This window comes from Dendropsophus ebraccatus, chromosome 1 (assembly GCF_027789765.1).
Source record: "Dendropsophus ebraccatus isolate aDenEbr1 chromosome 1, aDenEbr1.pat, whole genome shotgun sequence".
Classification (NCBI taxonomy): domain Eukaryota; kingdom Metazoa; phylum Chordata; class Amphibia; order Anura; family Hylidae; genus Dendropsophus; species Dendropsophus ebraccatus.
This window is the reverse complement of record NC_091454.1, coordinates 148,668,908-148,690,387: the sequence shown is the minus strand read 5'-3', so window position 1 is coordinate 148,690,387 and position 21,480 is coordinate 148,668,908. Positions and strand designations below refer to the sequence as shown.

The 21,480-nt window shown below is 40.7% G+C and overlaps 1 protein-coding gene across 1 annotated transcript in view; it reads left to right on the top strand.

Annotated features, from left to right (window-relative positions):
* The window catches only part of LOC138783458 (interaptin-like), a 57,314-nt gene that overhangs the window by 8,866 nt on the left and 26,968 nt on the right, over nt 1–21,480 (top strand). The window contains exons 3-5 of the mRNA XM_069958173.1: nt 1,154–1,270; nt 7,995–8,135; nt 20,519–20,689. Of these exons, the coding sequence (XP_069814274.1) occupies nt 1,154–1,270; nt 7,995–8,135; nt 20,519–20,689 (429 nt within the window). The remainder of the gene's footprint in view (nt 1–1,153; nt 1,271–7,994; nt 8,136–20,518; nt 20,690–21,480) is intronic.

Sequence of the window (21,480 nt, the reverse complement as noted above, 5' to 3'; positions counted from 1 at the left end):
ATGGTATGATGGTAATACATAATGTAATGTGTTATTTACAGGTACATAGGTATACAGTTCACTTTGCTGGTATTGTTATATGATGCTTAAACCTTTCATACATAAGGGCGGGGGGACCAGAGCACAATTTCAGCTTTCTAGCTTTTTGGCAGCAGAAAAGCTAAAAGCAGCCTTGAGTGTTAGTATCTTTTGATGGAAATTTCATACTTGAGGTGCAGCTCAGTTTTTTTGTCTATGCTATGTTTATACATTTTCTGTGTATATTGTACAACCCCTTTCTGTTTTAGCTACTTGGTGCCACCAAACCCCATCCCATTGGCTCACACTGATGATAATTTGGAATTCAGTTTGTAGAAGAAAGTTTCTAAGGACAACTTGGTTTTGGAGTATGCTTGTAGGGAGGTACATGTTGTGACAATGGTAATCCAGCACCTATGAACGGATTGTATTTCTGGCACCAACTAATGATACAAAGCTAACCTGTCTGTGTGTCTTTTGTTTAAGCTTGTTAGTAGATTGAAGAAAGGAGAGTATATTGCAGAGCCCAAACGAGAAAGATATATTGCAGAGCGAAAGAATAAGATTTGGGCAGGGCTCACATAAGCTGCCATGTAAGCAGAACCCTGCAGTTACCCCATTAGCCATGTTTGTGTGTTTGTGGGGGGGGGGTTGATGGGAGTGGGCACAGGGCTGGCAGTGGCAGGAGAGTTTGGATACTTTTTTCATAAAAGTCTTTTGATAACAGAAATAAGATGTTAAAGATTTTAAAGTTTAAATTGCTTTCTTGACTCTAATGAGACATTTTCCAGACATAAAATCAGCACTTGCACTGATTTCTGTCAGCACCGAATCTACAAAACTAACTGCGGGAGACGACACAAGATCAGCATTGATTTCCATAAATATTATAAGTGGTTGACATTTATAGGCACCAACAAACAGCTCAACTATATGCTCGTTTTTTCTTTGTTTGGCAAGAATGTGAACTATTTATCTTTATGTGCATCTTTATGTACATTTCGAGCACATTTATGAGCATTTCACGTATAATGGTGTTTCATTAAACAATGTATTGACAAATCACTGTGCACCTATTAACCTAGTTCCTGGTAACTGTACCATAGCCTCGTCCTTCTACCACACCCATCTGCAGGTGAAATGTCAAAATGAATTTCCTCTTTTCTCATTTACAACCTACTGTTCTCTGAAGCTCTTGTATTCAGTGTCTCTCCATCAGTCAGACTGGAAGCTTTGGTACACACATCAACAGGTAAAGCAGATTTCACAGATTTATCATTTGTGTCTTACTTTATTCTATTATTAACTGTTTCCATTCCTACCTTAGAGTAGATTTACCAGTACTGTCACAGGCACTATATAAAACCTTATCAATTATGTGTGTAATGTATTTATGACTGTGAGTCAAGGCTCCTGATAAATGTAATACTCTAACACAATTGTAACACTCCCTGGATTATTACCAAATCCAAGAAGACTATCACACATTACAGATACCGGAAAAGATTCATTAGTGAGGATCTATTTACAGCATTATATAGTAGCATGGGATGTGCTCTGTAACCCCAATTCTCCATGTCCAGGTAGAGATTTATGTAAAAGTCTGTACAAATAAAATATAAATCTATGAAACACAATAAAATTAATAACTATACAGGTAAAATCATGTTGGTGTTACAAAAAGTTACTGAGTTGGTGAGGTTGAAACAAGACAAAAGTGCAAGTCTGAGTATAACCCTTCTGTGTTGATCTATTCTAAAGCAAGGATGTGGAACCTTTGACCCTCTTGTAGTTTTGCAACAGCTGAAGGGGGAAGGTTCCTCATCCCTGATCTAGAGATGCCAACTGCCCCATACTTATGGGAAAAATGCTTTCCTGGCTCAAAGTATGATCAAGGCCCTGTCCCTATATTAAAATATGTTTTATAAAAAAAAATCATCAATAGCAGTAAATTGCTTCTCTGGTTTAGAAAATGTTCTAATATCTTATGAGGCAATTCATAGCTCATTGATGGGGGTTTCTTTTAAAATTTTTATCTTTTTCTTTGTGGCCATAAAGAGTGTCTCTAGCTCTACAGGACTCAGCATATCCATATATTAGACTCTTTCTACACTGCATTGTGAAGTACTGGCTAAAGGGAAATATTGGAGTAATTCCTCTAAATTTAATTCTGACATATAACTTTATAAACATCCATCATATATAGACTTCCAAGGTAAAAAAATTTGCTATATATTTCTCTCCAAAATGGATTGTCAAAAGCACATAACCTTATTAAAGATCTGAGGAGAAGCAGCACCCTTCAAGAGCTATGGCAAAGGCATATTATCCAGCCAGTATATTATCCAGTCGACCAGTACCCTGTGCTCTGCTTTGGTGAAAATCAAGAATTCTGAAACAACTGCAAGTGTCTGGTTTAGCTAATATTCCCTAGCATGTTTGAGAACTCTTTAATGGGTTGGACCCTGTATTACAGGGTTGAGGCCATTTGAAAATCCTACCCATCTTTTAAATGGAATAGTCCACATCTTTTCAGATGTGGATTTGAAATCCCGAACACAAAGAGGGACATTTACTAAAGAGTCTAATGTGTGTGACTTCTAATAAGAATTGGTGTATATTTTGTTCCAATATCTTGTGACTGATTCATTAAAATATAGCACTGCCATAGTAAAAGTATGTAAAAAGCAGCAATAATGCAAAAAACTGTGCAAGCTTAATCACCTGCTACTGACCAGACGTAGAACTTCACCAGTTTGTGCGACTTTTTAAAAAGTCGCAAATTATAAATTGGGCGCTAATCCTGGATTATGCAAATTTTGGGGAGAATACTCAAAACAGCCAGATAAACAAAAAAGTCGCAGCTAAATACTGGTTCATAAATAGAACCTAGACAGAAAATGAATGAAACATCCAATTATTCACCTAAAAATAGGCGCAAAGACCTTGGTAAATTTCCTTCAAAGTGTTTTGTCAATTAAATGGGGCTAATCTGCATCCAAATACGCATTAAAATCCACAGTATAAGACTATGAGGGAAATTTATCAAGGGCATTGCGCGTATTTTTTGGTGAATAATTGGATTTTTTACCCATTTTCGGTCTAAGTTCTATTTATGAACCAGTATTAGACGGGTGATATTTTTTAAATGTGACTTTTTTTTAATCTGCCTGTTTTGAATATTTACCCAAAAGTTCCCATAATCCGGGATAAGCAACCAAATTCATCACTTGCGACTTTTCAAAAAATTGCACAAACAGATGCAGGCTCACGTCTGGTCAACACCAGGTGAAAATGGTTGAGCAATTTTTTGCGACTTTTTTGTGAATATTTACTTAGTTACATTCACTATGGCAATGCTACATTTTAATGAATCAGTCACAAGATATTGGAACAAAATATACACCAATCCTCATTAGAAGAGTCACACACACATTAGACTGCTTAATAAATGTCCCCCTATGTTTTCAAAATGTGTTTTTTTAGCCTTTTTACGGCCACCCCTTTTGGCACCAAAATATGGCCTTCATTTGCATGTCTCGCTATAGCTACAAGCTGAATGCCACAGATTTCACAGTGTATTTTTTTTCTGATGTAATATCTTTTCCAAGACAGCTGAATCTCCACAAGGACAACTAGCACTGCCTGAGAATTTGTATGTCTTGAACTGTACAAGTTCCATAAATAGCAATAGGAGGAGACACACTTTCATTGCTGTGCATTGTAAACTCTGACAGTAATACAATAATTTGAAAGCGTTGCCTCATAATCATAGGAATGTAATGTAGACAATCAAGCCTTTCTTGTAAATAGATAAATTCCTTATTTAGAAGGGTTAATAATGTATGTCTCTCATGTATAAGAACTGGAGTGTAGAAGTACTCTGCGACCATGAAGTCACACCCTCCTGTAAATACATTGCTCAAAAAAAGGGGAACACTCAAATAACACATCCTAGATCCGAATGAATGAAATATTCTCATTGAATACTTTGTTCTGTACAAAGTTGAATGAGCTGACAACAAAATCACATCAATGGAAGTCAAATTTATTTACCATTGAAGGCCTGGATATGGAGTCACACACAAAATTGAGGTGGGAAAAAAAACACTCCAGGCTGATCCAACTTTGATGTAATTTCCTTAAAACAAGGTAAAATGTGTCTCAGTATTTTGTGTGGCCTCCATGTGCCTGTATGACTTCCTACAATGCCTGGGCATTCTCCTGATGAGGTGGAGAATAGTCTCCTGAGGGATCTCCTCCCAGACCTGGACTAAAGCATTTGCCAACTCCTGGACAGTCTGTGGTCCAACGTGACGTTGGTGGATGGAGCGAGACATGATGTCCCAGATGTGCGCAATTGGATCTAGGTCTAGGGAACGGGAGGGCCAGTGCATAGCTTCAATGCCTTCATCTTGCAGGAACTGCTGACACACCCCAGCCACATGAGGTCTAGCATTGTCCTTCTTTAGGAGGAACCCAGAGCCAACCGCACCAGCATATGGTCTCACATGGGGTCTGAGGATCTCATCTCGGTACCTGATGGCAGTCAGGCTACCTCTGTTGAGCACATGGAGGGCTGTGTGGCCCTCCACAGAAATGCCACCCTAAACCATAACTGACTCACTGCCAAACCGGTCATGCTGAAGGATGTTGCAGGCAGCAGATCGCTCTCCACTGTGTCTCCAGACTCTGTCACATGTGCTCAGTGTGAACCTGGTCTCATCTGTGACCAATGTAGAATCTGTCAATCTTGGTGCTCTCCGGTAAATGCCAATTGCCCTCTACGGTGTTGGGCTGTAAGCGAAACACCAACTTGTGGAAGTTGGGCACTCATTCCACCCTCATGGAATCGGTTTCTGAAATTTTGTGCAGACACATAGATATAAGTGGCCTGCTGGAGGTTATTTTACAGCGCTCTGGCACTGTTCCTCCTTGCACGGTAGTGGTCCTGCTGCTGGGTTTTTGCCTTCCTCCATGCTCTGGACACTGTGCTGACAGAAACAGCTAACCTTATTGCCACAGCAGGTCGCATTAATGTGCCATCCTGGATGAGCTGCACTACCTGAGTCACTTCTGTGAGTTGAAGACACTGCCTCATGTTACCTCTATGGGTGAGAACAATGAAAAAATGCAAAAGTGACCAAAGAAGCAGCCAAAATAGATTAGAACAGAAAAATGATCTGTGGTCACCACCTGCAGAATCTCTTCTTTATAGGGGTTGTATTGCTATTTGCAGATCATTTCTACTTGTTAATTGTTCCATTTGCACAAAACCCTGAGAAATTTATTCAACATCAATTTTGCTTCATAACTGGACATGGTGATTTCATAAAGGTGCGATTGACTTGGAGTTATATTGTGTTGTTTAAGTGTTCCCTTTATAAAAAAAAATAAATAAAGACCAATGTACTATGATATTGACAAATAATAAAAAAAAATACATTTGTAAGCTAAATTTTTTTTATCATTTATAATTTTGCATGGATAATGCTGAAATAAAGTGCAACAGTTGTTCTTGTATACTTCTTATCAGAGGCATAACTTGAAAGAGCTGGGCCCCATAGGAAACTTTTGATTTGTTCCCCCCCCATCCCAATGTACATAACCCCCCTGTTTCCTAGCCCCAGCAGGTAGCATATGTCAGGCATCTCCCTTGGTATACCCCCAGTAGATAGGCATCTTCCCTAGTGCCCCCTCTTCTCCCTGGGTTTTTCCCCTGTTGATAGTGTCCCCCAAAATAGGCATCTCCCATAGTATCCCCCCCTCCCCCCCAAGTATATACTGTTCCCCATGGTAGGCATCTCGCTTGGTGGTATGATGATAGCTAAGGAGGGCCAGCGTATTGCAGGGATGGGTCCCCTCAAATTGCTGGCCCCATAGCAGCTGCTGTGGCTGCTACAGTGGTAGTTAAGCCCCTGATTCATATCATGGTTACCCTATCTTTATCTGTATACTCTACACACCCCATAAGCCTGTACTATGCAAATCTCTCATCTGGGACAGAATAATGTAAATAAAATGTATTGTAAGAACATAATTCACCTAATAACATAGTTATCAAGTAAAATGGCAGAGCATGTCCAGTATTTGCAGGTACATTGCATTTCAATAAAGATATTCATACCTCTTTATTTATTATTCTGCAAAATGACACCTTCCTGACCGCTTGGGGGAAGTCTTGTCAGCTTCTGTTTTCTTCTTGGTTCCTGGATGAACATATCATATAGTGGCTGGAATCACACATTCATGTTTTGAGGCAGTATTTTTGGAGTTTGTTGAGCCAAAACCAGGAGTGGAATCAAGGAGGGACTTATACTTTTACTTATACTTTTCTCCCCCTGCTGGACCCACTTCTGTCTCTTGCTTAAGAAAACTGCACTTCCAACTGCATAAAAAACTGCATGTGTGATTTTAGCCTTTCACTTCTTCTTGTTCACATAAGATAAATCACATGGGTGTGTCCTTTTAAATCCTTTTTGTTCCCCTTTTCACGAAATGTACAGCATTAAACATGATATAAATCCCTATAGATAATGTCTTTTAGCAACAACCAATGATGACAAACATCATGGTTTATTGTTTTTTCTATTGAATACAGGGATGATGCTATTCATTCAGTGGGCAGCTACATTGTTACCTAGGGCAGTGTGACATGCTATTATCGGAACCTTCAGGTATCTAACCTGTAAAACCTGCCTTATATTGTGTTATATTTCAACAAACTGGTTGTACCAGTCTGTAAAACTGACACTAGTTCTAGTTACCCACATAACATAACACCTTGCAAAACTGAGAGGAGCACACAAGAAGTCTTTGTGGTATGGTATTTGCTTCTAATAATTCTGATCATTTATTTAATTCTGACTTTTGTCTTTAATCCACAAGTAACATTCTCCAATAATCTGTTTATAAATTGTTGCTATAAATAAGGAAATGCAAATGACACACTTCTACAAGCCACTTCCACTTCTACAATGATAATGCAAGTTTGATCTTGTTTCCTAGGTCAATAGACCAAGGATGCTATATAGAGTGGTAATATTACTATAGATATCATTATTAAATATATGTTTCTACTATAGTAGTAATATTTAGCAGTCTGTGTTAACATAGAAAGAAACCATGTTTGCATATTTACATAGGTTTTTATATTGTATAACTTTACATATTTTATTATAATTTTTTATTTTAGTTTTTGTTTGCTACAACTAAAGTGTTATAGTCTAAATAAATGTAATACTTGATCGTGATTTATTGCACATTGTAATAAGTGCCATAACTTTTCTGCTAAAAGAATGACATATTATTTAATTTGGTGTCACATATTTAGGCTATGTTCACACTGCGTATGAGTCCGGCCGCATTTCATACGCCGCCGTACATGTGCGGCTGAAACTACGGGCGTGGGAAAAATCGACATGCGGCCGGATGCGTACGAACCGCGAACATACGCCCGTAGTACAGTTATGCTTTCCTAGCTTGTTTCGAAGCGATCTGAAAACAGGTCTGAAATTTTCGCCCAGCCCAATAAAACACACAGAACCTTTTGGATCTAAAAATCAAGTTCAATTTGGCTGAAATAAGTATTCCGTACAGGACCGCAAGGAAATCCACGGCCGTGAGTTGGAACATTTCTGTCCTCAAACAATGGTCTTGTTCATTTTTCACGGCGCCGTATACGATCCTGCCGTAAGCTCATACGTAGTGTGCACTGTGCGGGTGTATATCGTATACTTTCAAGGGAACGCATTAACCACAAAACTACGTGCGTATATTCGCGGTTCGCACTACGGACGGATTCATACGCAGTGTGAACATAGCCTTAGTTTGTACAGAAATAGGCAGTGCTCAGTTCTTAACTATTTGATACTTAGAACAAAACTTCTGTTTTCTGGGTTTAAGAAGGATCTAAATTATGTAATGTATGTACTAAAACCTACCTAACAACACTCATGTCTGTTTCCTCTTTTCAGAACACCTATGTTATTATGGGAATTCTGGGAATAGACTACACTCTCCGATCTGGACATGTTATTTTTTTGCTTCTGGTGGTCAGTTCAGTATTGCTTGGTTTTAGTTACTTGAATGAAATGTATCAAAGAATCCAACTGCAGGTAAGGAACCATGCATCTCTCTCTCTCTTTGTATAATTTTATATATATATATATATATATATATATATATATATATATATATATATATATATACACACACACACCAAAACTAAGATAAAAAAATGTTTTGTTTTCACTGGCTACTTAAAATATTATCACTAAAAAATGTGAAAAATTTATCTTAAAACTTTACTTTTATTATATCAATTAACCCCTTCAAGACAGAACTCTTTGATGCACAAAAGTCCAGGTCAAATTAATGCAATTTTCCACCTCGCCTTCTAAGAGCCATAGTGCTTTTATTTTTCTACCTACAGGGCTGGTTGGGGTGTCATTTTTTGTGCCATGATCTCTAGTTTTTATTAATATCATATAGGTGTAACAGAAAAATTTTGATTGCTTTATTGATTTTTTTTCTGATCAGTAATCCTGGTGTGTTTATTTTTTTTTCCGTTTACATTGTTCACCGCACAGGAAAAATAATGTAATATCTTAATAGATCGGTCAATTCCGCACGCTACGATATGTAATATGTTTATTTATTTTATTTTTTTAATATTTTTATTTTTATAATGGGCAAGGGGGTATATTTAACTTTTATTGGGAGGGGGGTTTATAAGGGGTTTTTCAATACTTTTCAAAAACTTTTTTTACTACACTTTTTTTCCACTTGTTTTCACTGTAAATTATGCAATCATCAGATTGCATATACTCAGTGACAGATGCTCAGTGACAGATGCTATAGATCGCAGTGTTTTTTAGGGGTTAATGAGACGCAGCTGCGGGATCGCAGCTGCCTCTCATTACGTTCTGCCCCAGACACACTGGTGTGTGCGGGACCGCTCTCACTGCAGTGGTCCCGCACACATCAGTAACCCCATCAGTGCAGGAACGTACAGTATTTTCCTGCGTATAAGACTACTTTTTAACCTGGGAAGTTTCTCAAAAGTCAGGGGTTGTCTTATACGCAGGGTGTAGTTTTATAGGGCGGGTACTGAAAAATTTCGGAACCATACTGGAAAATCTGTGGTCGGCGCATGCGGTGGGGGAGCTCAAAAGCGGCTACATCCACGCCGTATGCGGTGAACGTATGAAGGGCAGAGCAAGCTGCAGGCGTCTGGGGTATGGAAAAAAGATACAGTAGAGTGGTGCTGGGCACAGAAAAACACACCTCTTTCCCCCGTCTGGCCCCCCATTGTATTTTATCGGTATTACTGCACCTCCCTCTCTGCCTCTCAGATCTCGCGGATGTCTGATATTTTGTATTCATTTTCATTTGGTGTGCGTTGGAAAAGGGGCAGTCTTATATGGGGAGTATATCCCAAACTCTACATTTTAACTGAAAAAGTTGGGGGTCGTTTTATACACCCAGTTGACTTATACGCTGGAAACATTCCTCCTGCACAGGGCATGTGCAGTAAAAACGTATATATACAGATTGCTGACGGGAAGGGGTTAATATAAAAATTCTATCTGCACAGTATATATACAGATTGCTGACGGTAAGGGGTTAATATAAAAATCCTATGTGCACAGTATATATACAGATTGCTAACGGGAAGGGGTAATATAAAAATTCTATGTGCACATAGATATATAACCAGCTTATTTTTTGAGTTGTCTCCACAGTTTACATTCATATTCCAGAGTCTAGGGTCCAGATGTATCAATGGTTGTAAAATATACACTGGTGTAAACTGCCCATCACAGATCAGCTTTTATTTTTCTAGAGCTGAAATCTAAGCTGTGATCAGTTGCTGTGGGCAGTGTACACCAGTGTATATTTTACAACCTTTGACACATCTCCCCCTATATGCATTTTTATTATTTTGGAGTGCATTCATATATACTTGTGCAAAACCTTGGGGGAGATTTATCAAACTGGTGTAAAGTCAAATTGTCTTAGTTGCCCCTAGCAACCAGATTCCACCTTTCATTTATCAAAGAATCTGTAAAGAATGAAAAGTGGAATCTGATTGGTTGCTAGGGGCAACTAAGACAATTCTACTTAACACCAGTTTGATAAATCTCCTCCTTGTGTGTGTATGTGTATATATATATATATATATATATATATATATATATATATATATATAAAATAAAGTCTTACAGTGCAGCTTGTTACTCTAGTATTATTTTCCTAGGGTTCCTTCTAAACAAGGTGTGTACACGACCCTACACGTTTCCAAAGCAACTTCTCATCTGGGATCTTTTCCTGCCATTAAATATAAATATTTTGCATCAAAATATAATTCTTGGAGATACAGCTCACATTTTTTCAGTGATTATATATATATATATATATATATATATATATATATATATATATATGTATGTATATTTCTTCCTGTAAGTGCAAAGTAAAAGACTAAAAAGATCATATTACCACTTTAATAGGTATATAGTTATATACGCTAGTATATAGACAAATACTGAGAACCTAGACATACACGGATACATTGGCAGGCATATCTTAAGTGCAAACTCTTACGTTGCCTTTACTGTCTATGGGCTGTTACATTATGTCAAAATTGTGTTTCTTTCTTACTTGTTTAGTAAGTTAATGTAACAACTGTGTTCACAACCTGGGTTGTGTTGCTATGGGGTAGGGATGTAGCTATCACCAACCATAGCGCAATCCTTTTTGGAAGAAGCAGGAAGACCTGTTTTTATTTACAGTATGTTGGCATAGGGCACCATGGAAACATGAGCAAGAACATAGTCCCTCCTCCTGTAGTATGCTATAGACCAGGGGTACTCAACAACTTTTAGAGAAGGTCCACTTACCGGGGTAAGTCAGGTATTGTCAGGTGAAGGTCCGAGCTGAACATCAGTAGGAAACGTGTTTTGTTACTTTGTCACAAACGTTCAACTATTTATATACAGAATTGCTGCTTATTAGCGGGAAAATTGGCATTTTTTTCTCTCTCACCAGGCCTTTGATATTAGGTACAAAGGGGGTGACTGCCCTGGTAGTATATAGCCCCCCTGTTGCTCCCCCAGTAGTGTATAGCCCCCCCTGTGCGCTCTCCTTCAGTAGTATATAGCCCCCTGTTGCTCCCCCAGTAGTATATAGCCCCCCTGTGCGCTCTCCCCCTGTAGTATATAGCCCCCTGTGAGCTCCCCCCAGTAGTATATAGCCTCCCCGTGCGCTCTCCCCCTGTAGAATATAGCCCCCTGTGAGCTCCCCCCAGTAGTATATAGCCCCCCTGTGCGCTCTCCCCCTGTAGTATATAGCCCCCTGTGCGCTGTCCCCCAGTAGTATATAGCCCCCTGTGAGCTCCCCCCAGTAGTATATAGCCCCCCTGTGCTCTCCCCCTGTAGTATATAGCCCCCTGTGAGCTCCCCCCAGTAGTATATAGCCCTGTGAGCTCCCCCCAAGTAGTATATAGCCCCCCTGTGAGCTCCCCCCTGTAGTATATAGCCCCCTGTGAGCTCCCCCTGTAGTATATAGCCCCCCCATGCGCTGTCCCCCTGTAGTATATAGCCCCCCCTTGTGCTTTTCCCCTGTAGTATATAGCCCCCTGTGAGGTCCCCCCTGTAGTATATAGCCCCCTGTGCGCTCCCCCCTGTAGTATATAGCCCCCTCAGTAGTATATAGCCCCCTGTGAGGTCCCCCCTGTAGTATATAGCCCCCTGTGCGCTCCCCCCAGTAGTATATAGCCCCCTAAGTAGTATATAGCCCCCTGTGAGGTCCCCCCTGTAGTATATAGTCCACCTGTGCGCTCTCCCCTTGTAGATGCCCCCCAGACAGAAAAAACAAATAACAAAAACAACTCACCTAGCACCTCGTTCCCCGCTGCGGCTGTCTTCGTCTCTTCCCGTCGGTCCGGCCCCCGGCTGATACGCGCTCTGTAGGGATGTCCCGGGGATTCCCCAGCAGAGCGCGCATCAGTGATCTCAGCGTACGCCGCCGGCCTGCACTTCCGGGAAGGACAGGCCGGCGGCGTACACTGAGGTCTGTGGTGCGCGCTCTGCTGGGGAATCCCCCGGAAATCCCCAGAGAGCGCGTATCAGCCGGGGGCCGGACCGACACTGCCCCCAGCCCCACAGGCGGGAGGCAGTGCGGTGGGGAGCGGGACGGACCGGATCCGGGGCGGTTAGGAGGTCTGACCAGGGGTCCGGACAGCTGGCCTCCGCGGTCCGGGTTCGGACCGCGGTCCGCCAGTTGAGGACCCCTGCTATAGACTAAAAGCCAGCCACTGCCTACACTCTGTTCTGGGGTCAGAGATTCAGACAGTGAGTGCTATATAGTTCATGCGACCATTAAAACGCACTGTAATCAGCAGTTTAGACTGAGAGATGTGCGACAGATGACAATGATTTTGTTTCTGCGCAAAAAATGAAATCAGGCGGCGAGCAGGTTCGTTCTCGCCAGCTGAATGCTGGTCCTTTATTGGGTATATGAGTGTTCCCATGTAAAACCTTAACAGGCTGGACAGAATTGCTGGGCCAGACGAAGAGTGCTTAGTCTACTGAATATACTGACAGTAAGCCAGCGATTCATAGCACATCATTGTCTTAATGTACAGTTCAAACAGCAGTGCAAGAAGACCCTGCTCCTCATAAATGGCATGCATGGCACTCTACCCTAGTAGCATGAGGTATCGCAGAAACTACAGTGTAGAGGATCTTGTACATAGGGCAATTATTTGGCGGTTGTTGTGTGGTTGTTTTCTGCCTCTAAAAACATGTGAAAATAGCCTAAAGCGCAAATACTTACAGTTGATCGCAACTGTACAATGCAGCTGTCACCCAATAGTTTAAATGGGAAAGTCATTCTGTGAACATCTTTAGGATGCCTTCACACGTATCCATGTAGGTCTATGGGGGTTACATATCCGAAGCCAAATTTTCATTCCACTGCGGATATGTAAGCCGGCCCCTTTAACCCCCTGCATCCCGCCACCCCAGCCCAAAGCATACATCACCTGATCGGCACCACGGCTGCAGTGAAGCTCCCAGCTCCCCTCACTCTCCATCAGTCATACAGTGCTGCCGTGCACTGATTGGCTGATGAGGAGCGAGGGGAGGCGGGAGCTTCACACAGCAGAGGTGCCGAGGAGGTAATGTATGCTTTGGGCTTGGGCGGCGGGATGCGGAGGGTTAAAGGGGCCGGGTCAAATAAAGGCAGTAGAATGAAAATTCCGCTGCATGTATGTAACCTATTTGCTTCACACTACCAGGATCCCCAGCGGATTTCGCTGCAAACTCACATTGTGAAATCTACTGCGGATCCAGTATGTGTGAAGCTGCCCTAACAAAACACAATTTGAAAAGTATGAACTGCAAAGCAGCATTTTTCTCATTTCCTGTTGCGTTTAACCCTTTCCCACGTGAGGACGTAACTGTACGTCCTCGCGCGGGTGCGGGCGTTCAGAGCGGGGCCGCGCGGTCCCGGGTGCCGCTTGTAGCCCGGGACCGCCGGTATTAGCGGGCACGGTCCGATCGCCGTGCCCGCTAATACAGTAATCAGATGCAGCTGTCAAACATGACAGCGGCATCCCATTACCGGACACAGCATTTCCCTGGTGACTAGTGGCGGAGATCACTCCTCCGGGACGTTGTCCTGGAGGAGCGATCTCCGTTACTGAAGCCGGCCGGGGACCGCTCCAAGATGGCGCCGTCCCCGGCTCGGCACTCGTTTGTTTTCGGCTGCAGCAGCAGAAAGCAAACGAGTGCCGATCTCATTGATCTTTGCTGTATATCTATACAGCAAAGATCTCAATGAGAGATCAAAGTGTATATTCTAGTATATGTGTAAAAAAAAAAAAAAGTGTTGTCATTAGTAAAAAGCCCCCTCCCTTAATAAAAGTTTGAATCACCCCTCTTTTCCCAGGTTTTAAATAAAAGTAAATAAATAAACATGTTTGCTATCGCCGCGTGCGTAATCGCCCAAACTATTAATTAATCACATTCCTGATCTCGTACGGTAAACGGCGTCAGCGCCAAAAAATCCCAAAGTGCAAAATTGCGCATTTTTGGTTGCATCAAATCCAGAAAAAATGTAATAAAAAGCGATCAAAAAGTCGTATATGTGCAATCAAGGTATCGATAGAAAGTAAACATCATGGCGCAAAAAATGACACCTCACACAGCCCCATAGACCAAAGGATAAAAGCGCTATAAGCATGGGAATGGAGCGATTTTAAGGAACGTATATTTGTTAACAATGGTTTGAATTTTTTTACAGGCCATCAGATACAATATAAGTTATACATGTTATATATCGTTTTAATCGTAACGACTTGAGGAACATGCATAACAAGTCAGTTTTACCCCAGGGTGAATGGCGTAAAAACACATTCCCCCCAAATAAAAGAAATGCTTTTTTTTTTTCAATTTCACCACACTTTGAATTTTCTTCTGGTTTCGCAGTGTACTTTATGCAAAAATTCAGCCTGTCATTGCAAAGTACAATTAGTGACGCAAAAAATAAGGGCTCATGTGGGTCTCTAGGTGTAAAAATGCAAGTGCTATGAAAGGAGGAAAAAACGAAAACGCAAAAACAAAAATTAGCCTGGTCCCGAAGGGGTTAAGGCTATGGCTACAGGGCAATTTCCAGATGCATGACCTGTGTCACCCATTCAAGTAACTCAAGTCACACTGCCACCCACAGATATCCGCTACAGCGACCCTACAGTTGCAGAATATCAACCCAGGATGGATTTCCTGTGACTGCAGGGTAACTGTCAAAGTTTGTTGGTTGAAACTTAAAGTGACACTGTCACCTCCTTTTTGCATTCTGACATCTCTACACAGGTGTAAAGGGTAAATTTAGCGGTTTTTATACCTTATTTTTTATCATACCTCATGGTGCTTGTTCAAGTAAAAAGTCATCTTTTATCAACTGCAGTTTGTGTTAAGTGGGCGGGGCCTCGTGGCATTAGCACCACTTAGCCCCGCCCACAACGCCACAGTTGGCCCCGACCCCTCGCCGGACATTGGAATAGGCTCTCCAAAAGGTCTAGACCTCACCTCCTTTATGTCGACCAACCAATGGGCGTCAAGGGGCGGGGCCAACGGTGGCGTTGTGGGCGGGGCTAAGTGGCGCTAATGCCGTGAGGCCACGCCCACTTAATACAATCTGCAGTTAATAAAAGGACACTTTTTACTTGAACAAGCACCATGACGTATGATATAAAATAAGTTATGAAAAACACTAAATTTACCCTTTACACCTGTGTAGAGATGTCAGAATGGGGGTGACAGTGTCACTTTAACCCTATTGACTTGCATTAGTGCAGGAGTCAATAAACACCATGGGGGAAATTTATTATAAGGCTAAAATACCTTTTTATGGCACAGATGGGCCCGATGTGCGTAAAAAAAATACTCAAAAATGCTGTTTTTGCTAATATTTTATTCACATTGGACCCATCTTCGCCACTTGCACTACAGGAGCAGGGCAGAACAGGGGGTGCGGCTGCACGTAGAGGTGGTTCAGCCTCTGCATCCGCCGCATTTATTATTTTTCCGCTAGAAAAAAGTCTGTGAAACTGTCAGTCTGAGTTGACTTTTTGCGCACAGAATTTATGTAAGGAGTGGCACAAATCCACACCACAGGTAATATGAGTGTTACCATATTTACCTCTTTTTTTGGCTACAGTGAAGGTCCTGGGCATTATGCAATTACAGAGTTTGAACTGACATTTTGGAGGGCTGTGCAAGAGATTCTAGTGATATAGACTTTCGTGCATTACATTGTTTTTGAGTTAGTGTGCAATATATATATATATATATATATATATATATATATCTATTACTGATCTTGTGTGGTGGTTGATCCTATGTGACTACTGGCTTTTTAATTACTTTTAAACCATGTATTTTATGAAATTCATTAATAAAACATTAAACATTAAAACACTGTCCATGTTTGTAAGAGGTGATATTGATTCAGCCAAGGACAGGCTGTATTTATGGTCAGTGTAGGAGTTAATTGTATGCATATTGTGGAAAACTATATGCTGTTTTATTTATAGCTCTATGTGAGCTGCCCCTCAGGTAGCACGCTCTGTATTTCATACATTGGTGTGTTTTATATACACATCCATAAAATGAACACAAAAAGTATGCGCTAGTCACATGACTCGTTGATCACTGGCTTTATATAGAGTCTAAAGACTTAGAGGGGCATTTATTTTCTGCGCCAGACTAAAAAATGTCCCAGCAGCTCCATCACTACGGAGGCGGACTGCCTCTACATAAATCCCGTGCGAGCCGGTGCGCACGGCAGAAAACCTAGGCCAGCTGAGAGCTGGAGTAGGTTTTCTGCGTATCTTTAACAGAAAATAATAATGAATCTCGTGGACTCCGCGCCCCCCATTCCATACCATCCACACACCCTCCCCGCCCCCCTGGCATACCCGGCGTAAAGTGCCGATTTGCAAATATTTTATACGCAAAACGACCATTTGCGAATAAAATCATTAGCAAAAAGGCACTTTACGCCAAAAAAATAAAATTCGCCCCTTGATACATGTCCCCCTTAAGTTCAATCAATTGAGGTTGATTTTAAATGTTTGTAGCCTAAGTGCACAATTTTTGTTTCTATGCATGCGTGGGCTGGGCGCATAGCTACAATGTTAGCGCATGCACTGTACTGTCATCGGGCTCAATGACAGCAGTGCGCATGTGCATATTATCTAAATCACATCCACGGGGCCCTGCTCATGTGACTGTCTCACACACCGGAAGTGAATGGGGGAGCTGGATGACAGCTGCTGCACTGCCATTCTTGTTAAGTGCATTTTCATTTGCACCCATGCAGCATAAAGGGGACATCAAAGAGAAACTAGTTGGAACTGAACCATGAAGCCAGTGTTAACAAAGTCTGTCAGATAATTTACAATGCCCTTTCTCATAGCTACACATAACAGTGGGAAGGGTGTTGAACATGATTAATAAGCTGTGTGTTCTGAGCAGGATTTTTGAGTTAAAAGCAGAGACAGAACTGTTAGGAGGGGTGGTAAGAGTCCTATTTACATTGTCCTAACACTGTGATTAGGAAAACAGGGATTGCTCCTAAAGGTAAAATCCTCTACTACAATATATGTAAGTTCAATAATTGGTCTTTTTGTAGAAATGCAGGCAAAACATTGAGACATTGAGTTAGTTTAGACATTCAGTTCATCCAGTTGCTGCTCCACCCACCATTCTCCATACAGATTGACATGTTTTGAGGTTGATCTGACCTCTTCACCAGAGACCTGCTAAAGAGGTCCGATCAATCTCGAAACATTAATGAAGAAGCTTATTTTGAAGATTACCCTGATGATGAGCATGTGCACAGTGGTACTAATGGAACTCAGTATTGTTTAAGGCTATGTTCACACAACATCTATTTATGGCCATTTTACAGCCATCATATAGGACTACCATAATTTAGAGGTAAAAGTTGCGTCAACATGGCTTAAGAATGAAATAGTGGTGTTTAATATAATAAGGAATATTATGTCTTATCCAAGAGTACTGTCAGGATTTACTCCAGTTAATCTCTCTTGATCAGATCCTGCTGCATTCACACGTTCAGAGTTTTTCCTGGTCCGTAAATGTAGTCCACTAGCTACCTCTGAGATCCGTGCAAAACCATGTTTACATCCATTTTGCATCCGTGTCTGTTTTAAGCATTTTAAATTACACTGATTACATCACATTTGTGTTTTTCACGGATGAACACGGATGTCACTTTTATATGGGGCGATTATTGGCCAGCGGCATTGCTAGAAACACTCCTTTGGCCAATAATCAGCCTGTGTAAAAGTGACAGTGATCAGCCGAGAAGCGGGAAAGCGCCCAATCCTCGACTGATTACATCTTTTCAGTGGACTAGAAAAATGAATCACTATTGTCCGTACATCTCCCAGTGTAAACAGGAGATGTGCAGCTAATAACAAAGGGAAACTGACATCACAGATATGCATATATCCATGCTGTCGGTTTCTAGATCACACAAGCAGTACATACTTACCTTCTGCCCTGTTGTGTGATCCAGCATCCCACTCTCCAACTCTTCAATCCCAGATCACACAGCAGCGCAGAAGATATGTATGCACTGCTTCTGTGATCTGGAAACAGACAGCATGGACATAAAGATATTTGTACTGTCAGTTTATATGGCCACATGAACGATAAAGGGATTTTCACGTGACACTCAGACCCCGACCGATGAGAACTTTTGACATGTCTCTGTGACATGAGATTTTTGAGATTTTTTTAACGACAGGTTCAGTGTTCAATGTGTAGTGACCAAAATAAAAACTGCAAGATGTCAGATTTATTTTCTAATATAGATAGTAAAATGGAAAATTAGAAAACACATAACCAAAAGATCTTTTAAAATACTTTAACATAAAAAAATGATTCAAACAATAGGTTATTTACCGATGATACATTCACTTTTACTCTCTGAGCCACATCTCTTAAAAACCTACTATACATATACATAGAGATTAGCAAAGCAGCCAGAAATTCATTTTGCAAGCTTCATGAATTTTGGGTCAAATTCATTAATATTGGAAGTTGAATCTTAACGAATTTCTGATAATGCAAGGCGCACGCTCAATTCACGGATTCCAATAACTTAGTATAACACAATAGAAGTTTACAGGAGTGTACAGTGCCCAGTGAGTGAATAATATGGACTGTGTATTCACTGGTCCGAGCGAATTTCTATAGGCACCCAGTTACTTGGTAAACTGGACACTTGGTTGACAGCTGCAACAAATAATCACCCACAATCAGCCCTCCTATCCTCCTATCCTATCCGTATTTCCGTACTTCCGTATATGAACCGCCTTATATAGGGGGAGGGGGGGGTTGCTGACATCACCTGCCCAGTCACACTCAAGACAGCATGTGTGGCCGCCATTTTGTTTTTCTGCAAATTTCGCTTCGTTCGGATTTGCTTCGTTCGGATTAGCTTTGTTCATCTCTACATATACAGTATTTTTTTCTTGTCAATATACAGAAATCACAAAGAATCACTCAAAAGATCCTATAAGTGCATAGAGCATATAAGTAGTTTATATCACCACCAATCTGTATTTGCACAACCTGTGACCCTTTTTTTATGAGATGCTTTGTTCTGTCAAGATAATATTGGTTAAACATTGACCATCACTTGTGACTATTCAAAAGGTTAGTAATCTCTATCTAGTATTTATTTATCAATTCACATTTCCTTGTCTTTCCTGCAAAAGTGAAGTCACCTTTCAGCTTCCTGGTTATTTATATCTACACTTAAATTTGGAAACTATCTAAAGATGTCTATATAGCTGATGCTAAAGTTGGTGAACCTGCTACCACTGGTTTTCTAGGGTGTATGCCGGCCTCCCAACTTTTTACTGTCAGATGATATTGGTGGAGAGATGTGTAAGTTGTGTAACGTGTGTTGGATTTTTGCCATCCAAACCTTTCAGTTTTGTTTCTACTGCTATTTTGCCACAAATTGTGTAAGTGACCTAAAATAGCACCATGTTTACTGCAACAAAAACACCATGTGTAAACACAGCCTGAGAATACCACCAAACCCAACTTAAAGGGGAACTCCAGCCAAAATGTATTTTTTAATATGTTATTACATAAGCAAATTTCTCATGTACACTAATTATGGGAAATGCAGAGATAGTACTATTTCCCTAAATTTAGTAGTTTAGGCAGGCTTTAATTTCTCTGAAAAAAAAGACATCACGACTCCATGAAGTGTCCAGCAGGTGCGCAATATATGTAGACATTACATGGTAATGTCAACACCGGCCGTGTCCAACACAGAATCTAAAAAAAAACAACTTAAAATTATATTGCTTTTTTTTTTTTTTCAATTCTTTATTTTGTTTAGAAGACAGATTTTTAACAGGGTACAATAAAAGTCATATGAATGTAAGGCACAAGGTAATTATAAAAAAAAGTTATTGCATTTGCAATAGAAACACAGAACTTAATATTTGGTACAGAAACCTTTGTTTGAAATTACAGAGGTGAGGCATGTCCTGTAGTTCTTGACCAAGTTTACACACACTGCAGCTAGAATTTTGTCCCACTCCTCTATACAGATCTTGTGATCTTTCCGCTTTCAGGCCTGTCACTAGGCATTATTTAGTTTCAGCTCCCTTCAAAGATTTATTATTGGTTTCAGGTCTGGAGACTGGCTAGGCCATTCCAGGACCTTGAAATTCTTCTTACGGAGACACTCCTTTGTTGCCCTGGCTGTGTTAAACTGAAACTAAAAGGTCTGTGAGGGCCTGGACAATGTTAAAAAATGTTCCAGGCCAGACAACCCTCTTAAAGATTTAGAACAGCCAAAAAAATCCTGTTTTGTTTGTGTGAAGTCCCATACTTAAGAAATGTTACATCGCTTTGTTCTTACTGCTTTATTTCAGGAAAAGGTGGAAAGACAAACACAGCGTATTGTATCGGAAAGATCAATTATACAACACAAGGCATCTCTATTACAAACACAGATAGACAATAGGAATAAAGAAATGAAGAGACTGCACGATATGCATACATTCCAAACAGAGCAGCAGAAATCCATTTGTGATAAAGAAAGGGTAAGAATGTATTTATTACCATACAGTATGTGTCACTATAACTGTTACCTGGATAATCCATCTCTTTAAAATAGGCTAAAATAGTAACCCTGCTGCAATCTCATCGCTGCTTACCTCACACTGTAGATCACAGGTTTAAAACTCCGGCATTCCAGCTGCTGCAATACTACAATTCCCATCTTGTCTGGACAGCTAAAGCTTTGGCTGTCCGGACATAATAGGAAGTGTAGTTTGCAGGTTCCCTGATTGTCACCAGTTCCGAAACAAGTCATCTATGCAGGGCTCACACTCAATGACTGACTGAGATGGGACACTACTGTGGACAGTAATTGGCTGATCACAAATATTCTGGTGAGAGGACCAGAACAAGTGGTGGCAAGCAGGAGACCATAGGGTGCTGGAACAGGAGAAGTGCTTAATCATGGTAGTATGAGTATGACTTTTTTTCCACACCCCCCGCCATACATTAAAAATTCTATAAACCCATATGGCACCTTTATGTAAGATCAGTGGTATAATATTTGTCATTCCCACATATAAAGGACGGCTAGGAAGAGAAATAGCAGGATGAGACATGATATCAATAAATCATTTTATCTTTATTAAGCTCAGTTCACACTGAATCATACTCCATGCACTCTTGGTGAATACTGGATACTAGTCTTGGCCAGTATATACTCTATCTAGATTGTTATTTGTGTAGAACATATAAATGAAGAATAAAAAAGTGCCATTTACTGGCATAAATCTAAAAGCTGTGACTTTTGAAGTCAGCTGTATTCCTTAACTGT